Source organism: Pelophylax lessonae (genome assembly GCF_965119305.1).
Source record: "Pelophylax lessonae genome assembly, chromosome: 9".
In the NCBI taxonomy this organism is placed as follows: Eukaryota; Metazoa; Chordata; class Amphibia; order Anura; family Ranidae; genus Pelophylax; species Pelophylax lessonae.
The window spans coordinates 270,630,321-270,649,808 of record NC_138776.1 but is presented as its reverse complement, the minus strand read 5'-3'; the positions used below and the strand labels follow the sequence as shown (position 1 = coordinate 270,649,808).

Below are 19,488 nucleotides of genomic sequence, written 5' to 3'. Positions count from 1 at the left end.
TCTTATCCTGAGGAACCTCAGACTGTGAGGGACGGTGCCGGACCATCGTATTCCTCTTATCCTGAGGAACCTCAGACTGTGATGGACGGTGCCGTCCTGACAACAGATAAGAGGTTCTCCTGTTCTGAGTGCGGGAAGAGTTTCCATTGGAAAGGCAATCTTAATGTGCATAAAATTTCTCACACTGGTGAGAAGCCGTATTCCTGTCCTGAGTGTGGGAAATGTTTTTCATACAAGTCCGCTCTTTCCAGACATCAGAGATTGCACACTGGTGAGAAGCCGTATTCCTGTCCTGAGTGCGGGAAATGTTTTTCACGGAAGTCCACTCTTTCCACACATCAGAGATTGCACACTGGCGAGAAGCCGTATTCCTGTCCTGAGTGCGGGAAATGTTTTTCGGAGAAGTTTACTCTTTCCACACATCAGAGATTGCACACTGATGAGAAGCTGTATTCCTGTCCTGAGTGCGGGAAATGTTTTTCATGCAAGTCCGCTCTTTCCACACATCAGAGATCGCACACTGGTGAGAAGTCATATTCCTGTCCTGAGTGCCGGAAATGTTTTTCAGATAAGTACTATCTTTCCACACATCAGAGATCGCACACTGGTGAGAAGCCGTATTCCTGTCCTGAGTGCGGGAAATGTTTTTCACGGAAGTCCACTCTTTCCACACATCAGAGATCTCACACGGGTGAGAAGCCGTATTCCTGTCCTGAGTGCGGGAAATGTTTTTCACAGAAGTATGATCTTTCCAAACATCAGAGATCTCACACGGGTGAGAAGCCGTATTCCTGTCCTGAGTGCGGGAAATGTTTTTCACAGAAGTCCACTCTTTCCACACATCAGAGACTGCACACGGAGGAGAATGAACTTTCCTGTCCTGAGTGAGGGAATTGTTCCTCACTGAAGTCCTGTCTTCTGTACATCAGGGGTCCCACACAACCCTGGAGGTGTATTAGTGCCTTGAGTGCAGGAAATGTCTTCTATATGAATGTTGGTGGACATGTGGGGAAGAAGCACACCCTGATATACACCTCAGATATACTCCATGTCTGATCTTCATCATGTAAGAAACACTTCATAAGGAGATCAGAGATCACCAAAGACATGGATGAAGTGTTGTCCCGTGTTGGCCATTGATAGCAGGAGAAAAATAAAAATGGAGTTCTTACCTTTCATTGGCTGAGTACATTTTGTGCGGGAAGATTTCACAAACACTTACAGGTCTGGTTTTTATAAATGTGTTGATGAAATGTGACCCACATTCCCCCAGTCATGGTGAATTGGGATTTCCTATAATGGTCAGTTCCATCTAGTGGCCATAATGTGCTTTCCTGACAGATGTCCATGGCATACGTTTGGATAGCCCCGCCCTCGTTCCTCCCCATAAGACCCCACCCCTATAAATGTTAAGGATAAGCCAATGGCTGCGTTCCTTTTTTGTCCTCCTCACTTATTGGACCATTTTTGTATGACGTTTCCTACCTATTGGAAGTATTGGTGGGCGGGTCTGGTGCTGGGCAGCTGTGCGGGATGTCAGGAGCTTTCTTTGGTATCCAGAAGTCTTCCAGAATGTCCCGAGTGGTCATTGAGTCCCCAGCTATCAGCGGGGTGGTGTTATGGCACACCTATTCACCAAAAAGTGTCAAGAAGTAATAACAACACACACAATTTTTGAAAAATCCTTTATTATAAAATAACTACTGCAGGCTCCTCCTTCATTTGACATTTCTTACATAGGTAAGGGGCGGTAAGTATATCCAAGAGATAAACCTAACCTACAGGTTGGCTGAAACCTACATTATTAAAGTTAAGAGTACACTAACTATGAGTCATAAACAAGATGGGCTTTGATCATATACCTAGGTGACCCCTATAGAGAGAGACACCCACATATTATGGGAGTATAAACTCCATCCGGTGTATACCAACCTGCTATCCTCATAAGGTGATTATCCTTCCTCCTTTCTGTATGAATAGATATAGAATAGAGGATGTAATTACTCCTCACACTTCTACACATATATATTTTATCTTGTACCTAGGATCATCAGGACAGATACCTATATATACACACAACACATTTTGGTCCAATTTCCCCCCCTGTGTCCGCGCCAGGTCGGGTTAATTTGTTGGGGGTTGGAAGGAAGGCCGTGTGCTAGTAAGCCATATTTGTATTTATTATGATGTATATAAATACAGATTATGTTCTATGTTTATGAAACACTAATATCGAGTCTGTTTAAAAGAGAAAACTGTCTGTACATCTTCATAGTCCTGAAGAAGCCTTGTGTGAAACGGGTAGACCAGTGAACAGAGGAAATATCTATACCTACACGAACCTTATGATATATACCAACTTATCCTTATATATGTATGATGTACATGAGTGATATTAGTAGGAGACATTGATCTCCTGTGTACGAGCTGAGCTCAGTTTGGGGCCGGTTTCCTCATTTTATTGAGATCTGGTTTTAGATAAATCAATAAATGTTATTTTAGGATAAATCCATGTAGTTGTTATCTGTCTCATGCTGTGCCCTTAAAGTCCACACATATGACAGTGGTTCCTTGTGATCATCTGTAGTTTCACATTTTTTTGGATAAGAGAAGGGATTTAGTAGGATACTCCAAATAACTATTCACAGGTGAGGACAACTCTCTCAATAGAACTGTATCGCAGATCATCTGCAGGACTATAAAGCACCTGTATGGGATGAACAAGTCCCTTTGTAGCTGAAGGAACTCAGTGAACCTTACCTATTCAAGACACCAGCCAGTGTCTCCTTTAGCTTGCACCCAGTAACTGACTTCTATCACCCAGAGGAGGATCTAACAGCACAAGTCCCAAGGATCCCCTGTGGGGGGGGTCTATACTCACAAGGCTCCGGAAGCACACACACCAGTCTTCCTCAGTAGTACCAGACAGGATCCACAGACATCCTCCCCCAGGCAGCCCTCGTAAGTACCAATGGGTTACAACTTTAATGTTTTAGGCCCTCAGGTGGCCCACCCGAGGCTGCCTGGCAGCCTCTGCAAGGGAGAGGCAGCATCCCCCTCCCCACTTAGACCTCTCTCCCTAGAGGTAGACTGGACTGGACTACGAGCCCATGTACTCTTCAGATATAAATGCAGGTACCCAGCATGCCTTGGGGCACACCCCCTTCTATTTGGCCAGGGCTTTACAGACATCCATGCTCTTATCTGCCGGGTTTCCACCCACTGTCCAATATAATCCATGGCTATTGGATCAGTGTGAATTATCAAGACAGCATGAGCTGTGTCCACGTTAGGCAGAGAAACCAAAAATTATATCCACTCATTCTATTACCTACCTAGGAGGGCTCTACATCTGTATGGCAGGGTCTGTTTGATTATTCACCTGCTGGGACGGTGCTCTGATGTGAGAAGCTACAGTGTCAGTATTCCTTTAGCAGTAATTAACCCCTTACGGGTTTTTCTCACCCAGCAAACAAACAACTGTTACACTGTCTTTTTTGACAGCTTAGGAGACTTTAGCAGCCGTAGTTTGAATTGCTATTTTTTTTAAAGAAAATTACTACATAGCTTGTAGCAATTATATATGGTATAATATTTTTTTCTAATAATATGGAGTTCTCCTTTGCACCGTGTCTGTTTATCATGGATTTATTTCTTACTGTGACAGGTCCTTGTGCCGCTGCAGCCTAATCCCGCTGTGGCTGCTCTATGCAGGTTATAGCTGGAGGGGGGCAGCGTCTTCCTTACTGAACCTGTTCCTGGATTGTCAGCCCTTCTGCAGGCCTCATAAAGCTGGTGTATGGGAAGCTGACTAATGGACACTTTCTATTAAGCCTCTCCAGATCTGCATGTAATATGCACACCGTAGACTGGGCCTTTGGTGCTTGACAGGAAAATCCCTGTATACATTTCTTACTTTGTTCAGACATCCAGGGAGGAAGATGACCCCTACCAACAGGTTTCCACAGGTAGTCAAGACACTGTAAAGGAGTCTGTTACAACTCTCCCTGTGCAAGGAGTCTCAACTCTGACTATGTCAAGCTTTTCCCTTGCAGGACCGGTCAACTGACCAATTTAATCCTCTTCAAACAATTCCTAATAGGAAGATGAGGATGGCCTATAAGCAGGTTTTTGTACCTCCCTTCCTGCAGAGGTACCTGCAATGCAAGTATTTTTAGAACTTCCTGTCAGGTAAATTCCAACAGTTTGGCTAATCAGCGCATTCGCGCATTGGCGCGAATACGCATGCGCGGCCAACTCCGGGCAAGATCAACTAGAAATGTGCGTGCGCAAATGCAGGACATGACGGCGCTTGGCGCCAAACGGCCTATTTAAACTCAGCAAGGACAGCCACTAGTTGCTGGATGATCTTCAGCTCCCTGTGTCCCTTGTGCCTTGTTTTTGCCTTTATCTTGGATTTCATGTTGCCGACCCGGATTGCTTGACCATCGACTCTTCTTGATACCTCTGGCTTCTGACCCTTTGGCTTGTCCCTGGACTTTCCCTGTTTTCTCTAGTGTCTGACCCGGCTTGGCTATTGACTCCGCATTACCAATCTCCTGTGGGCTATCCAACTTACCTTGTTCCTGCAGCACACCTGCCTGGCTTGTCAAGTGTTCCAGATCCGCTTTGGACCTATCACCCATTGGCCTCAGCCACCATCTGGCCATCCCAGCCGGCAACCCGTGCTACTTCGGGCACAGCACTCCCTGTCTCACCTGCAGGGGTGTTCTGCACCTAGCTGCAAGGGGAGCCCTCTCTACACTTCGGCTTCGGATCAGGTACGTGACACTTACAAAGGAGTGCGTTGCCTTTTTCCCTATGATGTTTAATCTAGAAGCTCATGCTAGAAGAGTGGTGCAAATTGAACAGAAGGACAGAGCAGCAGAATGTCTTAGTGGTCCTCACCTTGCAGCACTGGGTTGTTCACTTCAAACCCCAACCAGAACACTTCTACCTGCATTGCAGGATGTCAGATTAGGCACTTGTGAAGAGGAAGAGGCTTTCCAGCATAATGAGTAACCTATTTAGTTGACGTGGCCTTCATGAGCTTAGCCATATACTTTGTACATGGAGTTGCCATTGGGGGATGCTGTGTCCTTCAGTGGTATACTCATTAATGATGATTCCTTTGGGGGGGTTTAGGGTCTTCTGGGGGTAACTTTATGTATTGGACTTGTCCCGAAGGGGTATATCTGTCTGCAGTTGTAGCCTGTGAACCTGCCTTAACCTTTGCCTCTCTTCCAATTGCCTCAATTCCAAAAGTTGGGGTGAAGAATATTGATTCTATCCTAAAGAATAATTCTACAAGTTGGACGATCTTGTCTGCTTCATTTGATAGCATTGAGCTGCATTTAGTCCGGCCTCCTGCTTTAGAGTAAATGTCTGCCGAATGAAAGAAAACTGCAGTTCTAGAGTCAGTATTTTTTTGTTTTTTTTTTTAATTAAAAGTTTTATTAGTTTTTCATAGAATAACAAACAAGCATTACAGGTTCAGCAAACAATTAACAGGTGCATGGCCACACAATGATAAAGATTTTGTGTTCAAGGGAGCAAATATAAACCAAAAACGGGAACACTCGGGCATCCCTTGCCTGAAACTTGCATCATCAAACATAATTAGGTGAGAGCCTGATCATGCCTGGTTCTGCCCCCCGAAGAGACGCACTTTAACACACCACGATAATAAACAACAGGTGTACAGGCAGGTGGAAAGATACCCTCCCACAGGGAGGACAAAAGTAAAATGAAAAAGCAGTAAAGCTAAAAGCAGAGCGGGTGAAAAAAGGGGAAAAGTAGAGGAAAAGGGAAGAGGGGCCAGAGCGAGGCTCAAAGAATTGCCAAAAGGCACAATATGATCAGCCGGGTTCTTACAGATAGGCGTCAGTGCCAGAAAAATATACCCATGGTCTCCACAGAGTCCTAGTGGTTTCTTCAGTATTTTTAATGGTGGCCGTCAGATGCTCCATTTGTTGGATTTCATTAATTTTAGAAAACCACAGGGAACGCATGGGAGGTTAAGTCTGCCGCCACATAGCGGGAATACAAGCTTTTGCAGCGTTGAGAAGCTGAATAGTCAAAGATTTTTTATACTTCCGCACCGAGCACCTCGTCAAATGCAATAAACAAAGCGCAGGGTCATCTCCCACCTCGACCGAAGTCAGCTGCCTGACGACCGACGCAACTTTGTCCCAAAAGCCCCTAAGTAGGGGACAAGCCCAAAAGATGTGTATCATCGTTCCCCCCTCGGCACCGTATCTCCAGCAACAATCGGGGGTCCCGGCATCCATCTTATGAAGCACAGATGGAACTCTGTACCATCTTGTCAGGATCTTATATCCAACTTCCTGGTATTTATTCGCCATGGAGGCCTTGTGAATCATGGCCTAATTCACTGTACCTCCAACGCTGATCTAGTTCTATTTTACCTCAATTTTGACTATTTTAAGGTGCAAATGCAATTCACTATACCTCCATCAGAAACGTTATGAGCAGTGTCAAATTCACTAAGATCAAATAACGTCAGGGCTGGACTTGAAAACAGTCCAGCTAAAAGCTTGACTGTTTTGTTCAAAATCACAAAATATGGCAGGAAAAAAATAAAAAATGCGTGGGAAAGATGTGTTCTATGATATTGAGATAAACTGCTTTTAAACTGTGTGAAAAAGTGAAGTAGAAAAAAAGATTTTAATAAAAGTGTAAAACGCAAAAATAGCTCCAGAGTCTATTTCTGGCAGATAGCCCATGAGCGCATGCTCCATACCAAAAAGTAGGCTAAAAATAATGTTTTAGAAAACGTTAGTGGGAGTTATAGTGAATTGCAGCAAATACCGCCGCAAATACCGCGGTAAAACGGTGTTATTCAGGCGCTAATGAGAGAAATGTACATATATGCGCAAAAAACAATATATTATTGTTACTTCCTATATCTAACTAACCCAAAAATATATTAATTTCACACATATACAATGTTTTATTTTTGGGGAGGAGCCATATTAGTGTTGCTTGTCATATAGAACAACAGAGACAGTTGTAGGTAGTTCAGGGATTTGAACACCCAAACACACTGTTGCACGGCAGATTTGCTAACCACTTAGCCACCTGGTGCTCATGAAAATTTTGAAAAGCATGTGTGATTTCTTTAAAAAATAAACAAAAAAAAAATATATAATATAATATATATATATATATATATACACACACACACACACACACACACACACACACACACACACATATATATATACACACATATATACACATACATACATACATACATAAATATAAATATAATCAAGCGCCTTGGATGTTAACTTTGGGTAAAATTAAGGACTATGCACATATGGGATCAATTTATATATGGGTGGGGTCAATAAAAAATGCTGCTGGTTATCTGTAGATAAACTACATAGAGACTTAAAAAAATGTAAAAAAAACGAGCGCAAATTCTATTTAGACCCAATTCAAGCTCAAATAATTTTTATTTATTATAATTTTTTGATGGACTAATCTAATTAAACTATATTAATTTTTAGGGTGCCAGTGCATCTATGTTTGGTATAAAGATAACCAAAAATAAAAATAAATAAAAAGAACCTCAGAGACCACAATTCCCAACTAATTAACCTAGTTTAGTGAAACTGTATAAAATCAACAAATTTATAAAAATAATCCTGCACGCTGGAAATTATATATAGGTGTAAAAACCATGTATTTCTGTGAAAAATTTGTATTTTAAATATAAATTGATAGGCTAATAAACTATCTATGGCATATATTATGAAATAAATGTAACAAAGTGATTATGTTTGTTTAAATTGTGTTGTGCAAAATGTAGCAATTATGTAACCAAAATAAAAGTATTAGAACGTGTGCTTGATTAAGTAAAACTGACCACTAGATGGCGGTGGTGTGACAAAATATAAAGTGACTATAGTGCAATATATATATATACATAGTCCTTAATTTTATCCAAAGTTAACATCCAAGGCGCTTGATCACATATTTTCTCAAATTATATATATATATATATATATATATATATATTCTTTTTTTTTTATTTATTTTTGTTTATTTTTATTTTTTTAAAGAAATCACAAATCACACATGCTTTTCAAAATTTTCATGAGCACCAGGTGGCTAAGTGGTTAGCAAATCTGCCGTGCAACAGTGTGTTTGGGTGTTCAAATCCCTGAACTACCTACAACTGTCTCTGTTGTTCTATATGACAAGCAACAATAATATGGCTCCTCCCCAAAAATAAAACATTGTATATAGGTGAAATTAATATATTTGTTGGTTGGTTGAGTGGGGAGCCATATTAGTGTGGCTTCCTATATAGAGCCAAATTAAACTCTGAAAAATAGCTAAGTATTTGAGCTGCAAAATCTGAGACTGTGCACATTGATTGAGCATATACAGTGGAACCCCAGAACTCAACAACCCAAAATATATATATATATATATATATATATATATATATATATTGTTAGCTGGGGAACAGGTAGCAGGTGCAAAGCTCCCTGGGATGAGCAGTCTTTCAGGCACAGATACCAAATCCAGTGTGATAGTGGCAAACAGTGCGGTGTTTATTGGTGTTATATTATATACAGGTGCTGTACAGTGCCTTTTTAGAAAACAAGCAGTAATAATAATCATAAACAAAAGCCTAGCCGTGTCCCGGCGCTTACTCCACACAATGCAGTCCCTAACTAACACAGACTGATCAAGTCTACAGCTTGTCAGCTTCCAAAGACACAAACTGGTAGTTTTACTGACCTTCCGCTCTCATAGACAAACGTTGTCTGTGTTCCCAGGCTGAGAGAGCCCTGCTGTCTGTCTCAGGTGAGTTTAAATTGGCCTGGTGAAGAGGACCAAGATCCGAACTGGATCATGGATCAGAGATCTCTAAAGGTACACAGGAGATGCCTGGGTGATGTATAAACCCCGAACAGGACTTTTCCTGTCTCTCTCTGGGATGCTCTGCTACAATATATATATATATATATATATATATATATATATAACCCCTAAAATATAATTTATATATTTTTTTTTTTTTTCTGAAAGATTTCTGGGTTCAGCTGCTCATGCTCCAAACATTTGCTATTTTGCACAATTTTTAGGATCCAAAAATACTACATCAAGTCAACACACATAAGAAATGCTTTCAATAATCTCATCATGAGCACCAAGTGGCTTTTTCATTTAGACAAACACTAATTCATTAGTGAACTGGTGATTTTGGTTTAGGAACCAACAGACCCAATGAATTACTTTGCTGGGCGTTTCCTATACTGGGTGGGTGTAGTTTAACCGCTTGCCGACCGCCGCACGACGATTTACGTCGGCAGTCAGCCCCTCACAGGCAAAGCGACGTAGGGCTACGTCGCTAGCCTGTGAGGCTCTAGGGAGCGAGTGCGCGCCGCCGGAGGCGCGCTCCCGCGCGGTCACGTACCCCCCCCCCCCGCGCGTGTGCCGGCACTCGCGATCGTCCGGTAAACCGGAAGAAAGGCAGGCGGCTAATGTTAACACAGCCACCTGTCATTCTTCCCTGTGCAAGAATGGAGATCACACGGTTCTACTATGTAGGACCGTTGATCTCTGTTCTTGCACTAGTAGCCACATCCAATCACAGTTAGAAGCACGCCCCTAGGGACACACTTAACCCCTCCCTCTCCAATAAAGTTAACTCCTTCACTGCCAGTGTCATTTTTACAGTAACAGTGCATATGTATAGCACTGATTACTGCAGTAATGTCACTGGTAACCCCAAAAGTGTCAAAAATGTCAGTCAGGGGTCCAATCTGTCCGCCGCAATGTCGCAGTCCCGCAAAAAAAATCGCAGATCACCGCCATTACTCATTAAAAAAAACAACAATAATGACAAAAATCTTTCCCTTAGTTAGTAAACGCAATAACTTTTGAGCAAACCAATCAAAATATGCTTTTTGCGATTTTTTTTTACCAAACATATGTAGCATAAAACAAATTGGACTAAAATGTTAAAAAATTTTGATTTTTACATTTTTTTTGGGGGAATTTCATATAAAAAAATGTGAAAAATATTGTTATTTTTGCAAAATTGACGCTCTTTTTTTTGTTTATAACACATGATCAAAAAATCGCACCGGTGATCAAATACCACCAAAAGAAAGCTCTGTTTGTGGGAAAAAAAGGACGTCAAATTAGTTTAGGTACAGCGTCGCACGACCGCGCAATTGTCCGTTAAAGTCACGCAGTGCCGAATCGCAAAATAGGCCCTGGTCAGGAAGGGGGTAAAATCTTCCGGGGCCTGTGGTTAACCAAGGTTATATTAAGGCATGTTTAAGAGCAGATCATTTGGCGTCTGGCAGGGCCACATGTCTTTATGTCCGAATTTGCTTTTGGGGGTGGGGGGTTTGCTGGCATGCCTAAGGACCCATATTGCAGTAAGTGTATTTTGTTGGATGAATACTTTTCATGCTCTAAATGTTTGGTATAATTTTTGCAAAGTGTGTCTTTATGTACTATAACTATACATGTGTTTTTTTATTTTCATGCCTCTGTGTAGCTGTATGTTCTACTGATTTGATGGTATTTAAATGGAAAGGCAGGCTCATGCAAACAATAACCATAAAAGTATGTTGTGCAGTAGTCAGGAGTATATCATATACAGCCCAGGTTACAGAGTGTAGTGGTCAGGAGTATATCATATACAGCCCAGGGTAGAGAGTGCAGTGGTCAGGAGTATATCATATACAGCTCAGGGTACAGAGTGCAGTGGTCAGGAGTATATCATATACAGCCCAGGGCACAGAGTACAGTGGTCAGGAGTATATCATATACAGCCCAGGGTAAAGGTAGGTCTGTGCGGAAAAAATCTCAGACCAAACAGGACTAAACATAATCACCATTCACGTTTAACTTCTGTAAAACTAAGAGGGGTATATGCTAATGCCAGGAGCCTAGCTAATAATATGGATGAATTGGAAATGTTAGTACATGAGGATGACATAGACCTTGTGGGAATAACGGAGACTTGGTTCGACCCCTCACATGACTAGCTGGCCAATATCCAAGGGTATTCGTGTACCGGAAGGACAGGGTAGGAAAAAGAGGGGGGGGGGGAGTATGTCTCTATGTCAAGAACAATATAAAGGTGATAGAAAGGAGTGACATTACGGATGGGATGAGCATGGATTTATAATCTGTGTGGGTAGAACCCCATAGGGAAGGAGAAAAGGGAAAAGTAATTGTGGGGGTTTGCTATAGGCCACCTAACCAAGGGGAGGAGGTAGAGCTGGAATTTTTAGCACTAATGGGTAAATCATCATAATGGGGGACTTCAATTATCCAAACATTGACTGGGATGAGGGGACTGCACACTCACAGAAGGCCCGTCTATTCACGGAAACCTTACTGGATAATTACGTTTCACAGTTGGTGGATTCCCCTACGAGAGAAAACGCAGTCCTGGATCTATTGATCACTAATGACCCAGACCTAATCTCGGAGGTAGGAGTCCAGGACAACCTGGGCTCTAGCGATCACAGGATGATCACATTTAGTGTAAATAACAATATAACAAGGCAAGTGGGGAACATAAGAACCCTAAATTTCAGAAGGGCAAACTTTCCAAAATTGTACTCATTGATGGAAAGGGTAAACTGGGACCAAACCCTGGGATCACTGACCACAGAGGAAAAATGGGAATGCTTTAGGAACATATTAAACAAATGCATTTTGCAGTGCATTCCTATGGGAAATAAATTTAGAAGAGACAAAGCCAAACCTGGCTGGCTAAACTGTAGCGTTAAAAAACTTATTAGGGGAAAAAAATTGGCCTTCAAGAAATATAAATCAGAGGGCACAGTATTGGGGTTTCGATCAATACAAGGAGGCAAATAAGAAAAGTAAACACAAAATCAAGATGGCTAAAATCAACTATGAGAGACAAATAGCGGAGGATAGTAAAAAAAAACCAAAGAAATTCTTTAAATATATCAACAGCAAAAAAACTAGGGCAGAGCATATTGCACACATAATTAACAATGATGGGAGGATGGTTACAGAGGACACTGAAAAAGCAACCGTGCTGAACGCTTTTTTCTCCTCAGTCTTTACACAGGAAAAGGAGGGGTACACTGACCATGACTGTATGGGGTGCACTGACCATGACTGTATGGGGTACACTGACCATGACTGTATGGGGTACACTGACCATGAATGTATGGGGTACACTGACCATGAATGTATGGGGTGCACTGACCATGACTGTATGGGGTACACTGACCATGACTGTATGGGGTACACTGACCATGACTGTATGGTTAGTAGTAATACACAGGACTTGCCACTATGGCTAACAGAGGGTGAAATCAGGGAAAGGCTGGATAAACTTAACACAAACAAATCACCAGGCCCGGATGGCGTACATCCGAGAGTACTCAAGGAACTCAGTAAGGTTATATCTAGACCACTGTTCCTGATCTTTGCTCACAGTATTAGGACAGGAGATGTACCAGGGGATTGGAGGAAAGCTACCGTGATTCCGATATTCAAAAAGGGCCAGAGGCATATCCTGGGAAATTATAGGCCTGTCAGTCTGACATCGATAGTATGTAAACTTCTGGAGGGGATGATAAGGGACTATATCGTAGAGTTTGCTAAAGACAACAAAATCATCAGCAGTAATCAGCACGGGTTTACAAATGGGCGTTCTTGTCAAACCAATCTCTCAGCATTCTACGAGGAGGTGAGCTGTGAGCTAAACAGGGGCAGACCAGTGGATGTGGTGTACCTGGATTTCGCTAAGGCGTTTGATACAGTTCCCCACAAGCGCTTAATTTATAAAATAAGGTCTGCAGGTATCGACAGCAGGGTTTGCTCTTGGATACGGAACTGGCTAAAAGGGCGTGTCCAAAGGGTGGTAATAAACAGCGCATACTCAGACTGGTCTGAGGTAGTAAGCGGGGTGCCCCAGGGCTCAGTCCTGGGACCAACCTTGTTCAATTTATTCATAAACAGCATTGAGGACGGGATCAGTAGTTCATTATCAGTTTTTGCAGATGACACAAAATTGGGCAGGGCAATAACTGCACAGCATGAAGCAGATATCCTACAGAATGACCTGGACAAAATAACGGAGTGGGCAACGACATGGCAAATGAGGTTTAATGTGGAGAAGTGTAAGGTTTTGCACTTGGGGACTAAAAACATAAAAGCACAATACACGTTAGGAGGGGAACCCTTGGGGGAATCAAAAATGGAGAAAGATCTAGGAGTCTTGATTGATGATAGATTAGGCAACAGCATGCAATGTCAAGCGGCAGCTTCCAAAGCCAGCAGAATATTAGCATGCATAAAAAAAGGGATGTATTCCAGAGATAAGACTATAATCCTTCCACTTTATAAAACTCTGGTCCGACCGCATCTGGAGTATTCTGTCCAGTTCTGGTCACCAGTCCTCAGGAGGGATGTGTTGGAGCTGGAGAGAGTCCAGAGAAGTGCAACTAAACTAATTAGGGGATTGGAGGACCTTAACTATGAAGAGCATCTGCAATCGCTCAATTTAATCTCCCTGGAGAAGAGACGCCTGAGGGGGGACATGATAGCAATTTATAAATATCTTAATGGGGATCTCAGCTTAGAAAAAAAGCTGTTCATTCGAAGGGATTGCATGAGGACTCGAGGACATACAATGCGATTAGAGGAGAAGCGTTTTAACCTCAGGCAACGTGGGGGGTTCTTTACTGTTAGGACTACAAGATTGTGGAATTCTCTACCACAAGAGGTGGTTTCTGCAGGTAGTATGGTGGCTTTCAAAAGACTCTAAGATTTAGATCTCAAGGATCAGGAGATTAAGGGCTATGTGAGATGATTACAGCCACATACACCTACACAGGTTGAACTGGATGGACTATTGTCTTTATTCAACCTCACCTACTATGTAACTATGTAAAAAGTGCAGAGGTCAGTAGTATATCAAATACAGCCCAGGGCACAGAGTGTAGTGGTCAGGAGTATACCATATACAGCCCAAGGTTCAGAGTGCAGTGGTCAGGAGTATATCATATACAGCCCAGGGTACAGAGTGCAGTGGTCAGGAGTATATCATATACAGCCCAGGGTACAGAGTGCAGTGGTCAGGAGTATATCATATACAGCCCAGTGTACAGAGTGCAGTGGTCAGGAGTATATCATTTACAGCCCAGTGTACAGAGTGCAGTGGTCAGGAGTATATCATATACAGCCCAGTGTACAGAGTGCAGTGGTCAGGAGTATATCATTTACAGCCCAGGGTACAGAGTGCAGTGGTCAGGAGTATATCATATACAGCCCAGGGTACAAAGTGTAGACAACACTGCCAAAGTTTGAATTTAACTATCACCTCATCTGTACTCTTTAACAACTAGACTGAGTATCAAGCTGTCATTTATCAGTGCTAGGAATACTTTCATCTCAGCTGAATAACTTTTTAGTTTCACCAGAACCAGGAGTAATTTCCAGTGGTCAGTGCAGTGGTCCCTTACATTGATGACCAAGAAGGACCCCCTTATATCATCATCAGTGGGAAGACTGCTCCCCTTACAGATTATTGATGTCAGTTGTTACTGAGAGACAGAAATTGTTCCTTGCTCATGGAACCCCTAGAAACCTTTGGAGGAACCCTGGCTGAGAAAGGCTGGACTAGGCAGTAATATATTTCTCTCCCCCTTGGTGGGAGTGGAGATGTCCCATCTACAAGGATATACAGTACATACACACACAGCACAAGGCCGTGTTCACACTACGAGATGTTTCTCGGGGCTGCAGTTCCTCTGAGCTCCACAAGGTGGTAACCTCACTTCTTTTCAGACAGGAAGTCTCTATGGAAGACAGGAAGTGATGTTTGACAAAGACAGGAAGTTCCATGAGGTAGGCAGAAGCGAGGAGACATTGCTGGAAGTGGCAGCAGAGGAGGTAATAAAATCTTATTTCATGTCCATCCTCTTCCTCCATAGTCAGTGTGATGTCTTTTATCTCCAGCAGATGATGATACACTCATATATAGTGCGGAAACATAGGTTAATCCCTTTAAGGTCAGAACATTCCTGTGCAACCTCTATAGGGTCCAGTTATGGCCTCATGCTACCAATAGTGACACTGACCCCAGCCAAATGCAAAACTAGTAAAAAACAGTCAGAAAAGATGAGTAGGGAAAATTTTTTTATTGACCTCCACCTGTAAAACCATTCCTGTTGTGGGGGTCGTCTCATTGTTGCCCATTTAGTGCACCTGATAATTTCAATTAAAACCAAAGCAGCGGAATCTGATAAACAACCCCCACTGCTACTTAACTGACCAGATCAATATTCCAGGAGTTTACTTGATTTGATGCTATACTCTGATTAAAAAGTGGATGTGTCTGGATGGTGACTGTATCATTGTGTGTGTCAGGTTCCTATAAGGTGTCAGGATGTCACTGTCTATTTCTCCATGGAGGAGTGGGAGTATTTAGAAGGACACAAGGATCTCTACAAGGACGTCATGATGGAGAATCAGCCGCCCCTCACATCACCGGGTAAGAGGAGACTTTATTGTAAAGGAGAGAGCAGTACGGAGGCTCCACCTAGATCCCCCATCATCTGATAAACACATAGAAACAATGTATTCAGTCAGTGTGTGTCAGGGCTGGGCTCCTGCAGCTCTTTTCTTTCAGAGCTCAGAAGTTGCTTAGCTGTCGGTTAATTGCCAGACGCTCGTTACCACAGTGACTCACCTGGTTACCATTACCTGCCTCATTAGTCCAGTCCACAGCCTGCCCCATTTTGCTATTTAAGTAGCTTAGCTCATTTCCTCCTTGCATGGTCTATGCTCTCCAGTGTGTTCCTGTGTATGACTTGCTGTGGCTGACTTCTCTTCCGATACCTGTTCCTGATTTGTTTTGCCTGACTAAACTGACTTATGGTTTCCTGATCCTTGCTCCTCTGATTACCTGTTCTGGCATCCAAACCCAGGCTTCTGGTTTAGACTACGTTCCTGAACTGTTATTTTTGCTATTTTCTTAAAGGTGTGATTTTAACTGCACTTTCTGTTGAAGCACTCAATACCACTGCAGCCTCGTGCCTCCCCACTTACCATTGAGGCTTTTGATGGGAGACCTCTACAGCCTGCCCATGTGACCCATGAAACCACTCCATTGACCATGGGTGTAGGGGCTCTTCTCCATGAGATAATTCGAATTCCTAGTGATTTCCTTACCTCATTACCCAGTTTTCATTGGTTATCCTTGGTTACAGAGGCCCAATCTCTCTTTTAATTGCCGTAATGCTGAGGTCCCCACAATGCACTAATACATCTTTTTAGAAAGTGATTTAAGAGGAAGTAAACCCTCCTCTGACACTTTTACCTATAGGTAAGCCTATATTAACCCTCCTCTTATGTTAGAATTCCGTTACTATCCATGATGTTAGGGTCAGTTTTGACCCGTGTTTTAAATCAGCCATAAAATACCCTCTGAATAATTATTTATCATCAAATTTGTTTCTTACCTCTTGGTTTCCTTGTTAGGCTTCTTTATCCTTGAAAAGATTGGTTTTAATATTTTTGGTGTGACCCCCTTAGACCTTTCTTTTGATAGCATACCTCTCATTGTCAAATTTAAAAAATGGTAAAATAAAGTCAGCAACTCAGAAATGAATTTGTCCTATGTTTCTTCACTTTATTTAGAGAAGCAGACAAGCAGGAAAAGAGATAGGCCCCTCCCTAACTACAGCTCACAGGGTTGAGAGGGGATTGGCTGTCACTGTTACTAAGCAGAGAGAGTGTTTATGATTTCAGTTTTGGAACTTATTAGTGTCCTAAAATCCTATATTATAACTGGGTCAGAATTGACCCTAACACCATGAACGTCTTAATTTTCACCACGGTATTTTATAATTTAGTGAAAAGGATTATTTTTCTATTACATTGTTTAAATAGAGGTTCCTGACAAAGTAAAAAAATCTTGATGCAATAAACAAATTTATGTGATACTTATAGACATTCAAACCTGAAAACGGGTCAGTTTTGACCCTAACACAAGAGGAGGGTTAAGGCTTACCTATAGGTAGTGTAAATATCTCCTAAACATGTACCGTTTAGGAGATATTTACCTTACATGCAGCCAGTGACGTCACTGGCGCATGCGCTCTGAAGGAACAGCTGCTGGTGCCGTTTCTTCAGAGCCCCGTGCCGTGACGTCACCGCGGCTCCGGCCAATCAGATGGCCGGATGCCGTGATCCCGGAAGACGGGCAACTGGACATGTCACCCATCATACAGGTGAGTGAGCGGCACGGTGGGTGCTCGTTCTTAGGTAAGTATTTCATAATGAGCTAGTATGCGATGCATACTAGCTCATTATGCGTTTCTCTTTCAGGTTACAGAAAAAAAAACGTTCATGGGTTTACAACCTCTTTAAGATCATGTGCACGTCTTCAGTCTCTTTATTGCCAAAAGAGTACCATGAATTCTGTGATGTCTTTGACAAAGGTCAGGCTGGTATTTTGGCACATCGGCCTTTTGAGCGCACAGTTGACCTTCAACCCCGGTGCCATTCCTCCTCGTGGCCGGGTTTACCTGCTGTCTGTCTCAGAGGAGAAGGCAATGGAGAAGTATGCTGCGATTTAACTATCCCAGGGGTTCATCCTCAAATCCTCTTCATCTCCATCTTCTTCCAGTGCCGACTTTTTCTTTGTGGGAAAAAAAAGAGTGGTGAACTGAGTCTCTGTATCGATTGTAGGGGTCTCATTCACATTACTGTTAAAAATACTTATCCGATCCCATTGATAACGGAATTATTTGACTGCCTCAAGGGAACAACGGTCTTCACTAAGCTTGATTTGCGAGCGGCATACAATCTTGTGAGGATTAATGAGGGCCACAAATAGAAATTTAATACTTGGACCGGACACTACGAATACCTCGTAATGCCCTTTTGGTCTCTGCAACGCTCCTGCAGTTTTCCAGGACTTTGTTAAACATGTCCCCTGAGATATGCTGCCATAATGTGTGGTAATTTACCTGGGTGATATTCTCATATATTCTAAATCCCTAGAGAACCTCCACACAGATGTCTCTCCCGTGTGCTACAGAGGTTGAGAGAAAGCAACCTCTATTGCAAGTTGGAAAAATGCGAGTTCCATGAACAGGTTAAATTTTTGGGTTATGTCATTTGTGCTGCCAGGTTATCGATGGACCTAGAGAAGCCATCTGCAGTCTTAAAGTGGCTTTGGCCTATAGGTCTACGTCCTCTACAACATTTTCTTGGCTTTGTCAATTATTATCAGGAATTTATGAGTAACTTCTCTTTTTTGGTCAAACCCCTTCATTGATACTGTATGACCAGAAAAGAGGGAAACCCACAGAATTGGTCCCAGGAATCCATTAAAGCCTTTGAATCCCTCAAGGCCACTTTTGCTGCAGTTCCAGTGCTGGAACATCCTGATCCCATGTTACCCGTCATTCTTGAAGTTGATGCGTCTGAGACTGGAGTAGGCGCTGTCCTGTCTCAACCTCCTACCCCTGAGAGTTCTATCCATCCTTGTGGCTACTTTTCTAAAAAATTGTCTCTAGCAGAATGAAATTCTGAAACTGGGGACAGAGAATTATTAGCCATAATTTTAACTCTGAAAGAAGGGAGGCATCTCACCAAGGGTACTACTGTGCTGGTCCTCATTTTGACTGACCATAAGAATCTTTCATTCTTGTCTGAGGCTAGACGTTTATCTCCTGGAAGGGCTCAGTGGGACCTTTTTCTGTCAAGCTTCAATTACATAGTCTCATTCATACCTGATACAAAGAATATAAGAGCAGATGTCTTATGCCCTGTACACACTATCAGATTATCTGAAGACTTTTGTCTGCAGACTTACCAAAACCATATAATATGAGGTCAAACCTAAACACTTTCAATTTGTATGTAATCCGGCAGGCCCTTGCACTACAGAGAAAAGGTAAATCTGAAGACAAAAGTCTTCAGATAATCTGATAGTGTGTACAGGGCATTATTGACGCAGTTTTCCTCCTCTTCCAAAATGGAGTCTGTTCCCACTCCTGTGATACCTTCGGACTGCATTTTGGCTATTTTTTTCTAGTCTCACTTCACCTTTGGGTGAGAGAATGATGCCCTCTCAGATCCATTCTCCTCCTGGAAAACCTCATGACCGCTGCTTTGTCCCCGAGAATCTCTGCACCATTTTCCTCCAGACCTACCATTCACCTAAGACAGCTGGGCACCCAGGAAAAAATCAACGGCGTATGGACATATTGTTAAGACATATGGCCTATGTCTCAACAATGCTGGTGGCCTAGTCTCCGTGCTCATGAAACCAGCTTTGTAGCCGCTTGTCCTGTGTGTGCTCAGAATAAAACACCACGACACCTTCCAGTGGGCCTCCTTCAACCCATACGCAGTGCAGAGAGGTCTTGGATCCACTTGTCTATTAATTTTATTATGGATTTAGGCAACTCCCATAGCAACACA

At 42.6% G+C, this 19,488-nt stretch overlaps 3 protein-coding genes across 3 annotated transcripts in view; 2 read left to right on the top strand and 1 right to left on the bottom strand.

Annotated features, from left to right (window-relative positions):
* LOC309564464 (uncharacterized protein) overlaps positions 1 to 19,488 on the top strand; it is a gene marked incomplete at both ends in the record, with an annotated part of 826,241 nt that overhangs the window by 227,275 nt on the left and 579,478 nt on the right.
* LOC309564057 (uncharacterized protein) overlaps positions 1 to 19,488 on the bottom strand; it is a gene marked incomplete at its 5' end in the record, with an annotated part of 455,352 nt that overhangs the window by 276,582 nt on the left and 159,282 nt on the right. The window lies entirely within an intron of this gene.
* On the top strand, positions 82 to 18,206 carry LOC309564064 (uncharacterized protein; the record flags this gene model as incomplete). Its single annotated transcript, XM_082268690.1, has 2 exons — positions 82 to 877; positions 18,190 to 18,206. The coding sequence occupies 2 exons, from the start codon at positions 82 to 84 to the stop codon at positions 18,204 to 18,206; spliced, it is 813 nt and encodes a 270-aa protein (XP_082124816.1).